At 64.5% G+C, this 453-nt stretch overlaps 1 protein-coding gene across 4 annotated transcripts in view; it reads left to right on the forward strand.

The window, feature by feature from the left end:
• Nucleotides 1–6: 6 nt before the first annotated feature.
• Nol4 (nucleolar protein 4) overlaps nt 7–453 on the forward strand; it is a 318,444-nt gene continuing 317,997 nt past the window's right edge. For all 4 annotated transcript variants that reach the window (XM_010638080.3, XM_010638082.3, XM_010638081.3 and 1 more), the window contains exon 1: nt 7–290. In XM_010638080.3, coding sequence (XP_010636382.1) covers nt 27–290 — 264 coding nt within the window. In that variant the 5' untranslated portion in view covers nt 7–26. The remainder of the gene's footprint in view (nt 291–453) is intronic.

Genomic DNA, 453 nt, shown 5'->3' on the forward strand with positions numbered 1-453 from the left:
CCGGCGGGCGGCCGGGCGCAGGGAACATGGAGAGCGAGCGCGACATGTACCGCCAGTTCCAGGACTGGTGCCTCAGGACTTACGGGGACTCAGGCAAGACCAAGACGGTGACCCGTAAAAAATACGAGCGGATCGTGCAGCTCCTCAACGGATCCGAGTCGAGCTCCACGGACAACGCCAAATTTAAATTCTGGGTCAAATCGAAGGGCTTCCAGCTGGGCCAGCCGGACGAGGTCCGCGGGGCAGGTGGCGGCGCCAGGCAAGTGCTCTACGTGCCCGTGAAGACCACGGTGAGTGACTCGCCTCCCTCTGTTATTTGTCTGCCCGAGCAGCCTGGCGGGGAGAGAGGGGAGGGGGAGAGAGGGGGAGCCGTGAGCCACCGTTGGCTCGTGTGCCCCCACCCTCCTCAACCCCCTCCCCAAGTCGTCCCCACTCGCATTAGCCAGACGCGAC

Source organism: Fukomys damarensis, unplaced genomic scaffold (assembly GCF_012274545.1).
Source record: "Fukomys damarensis isolate Sample0158 unplaced genomic scaffold, DMR_v1.0_HiC HiC_scaffold_30, whole genome shotgun sequence".
Taxonomy (NCBI): Eukaryota; Metazoa; Chordata; class Mammalia; order Rodentia; family Bathyergidae; genus Fukomys; species Fukomys damarensis.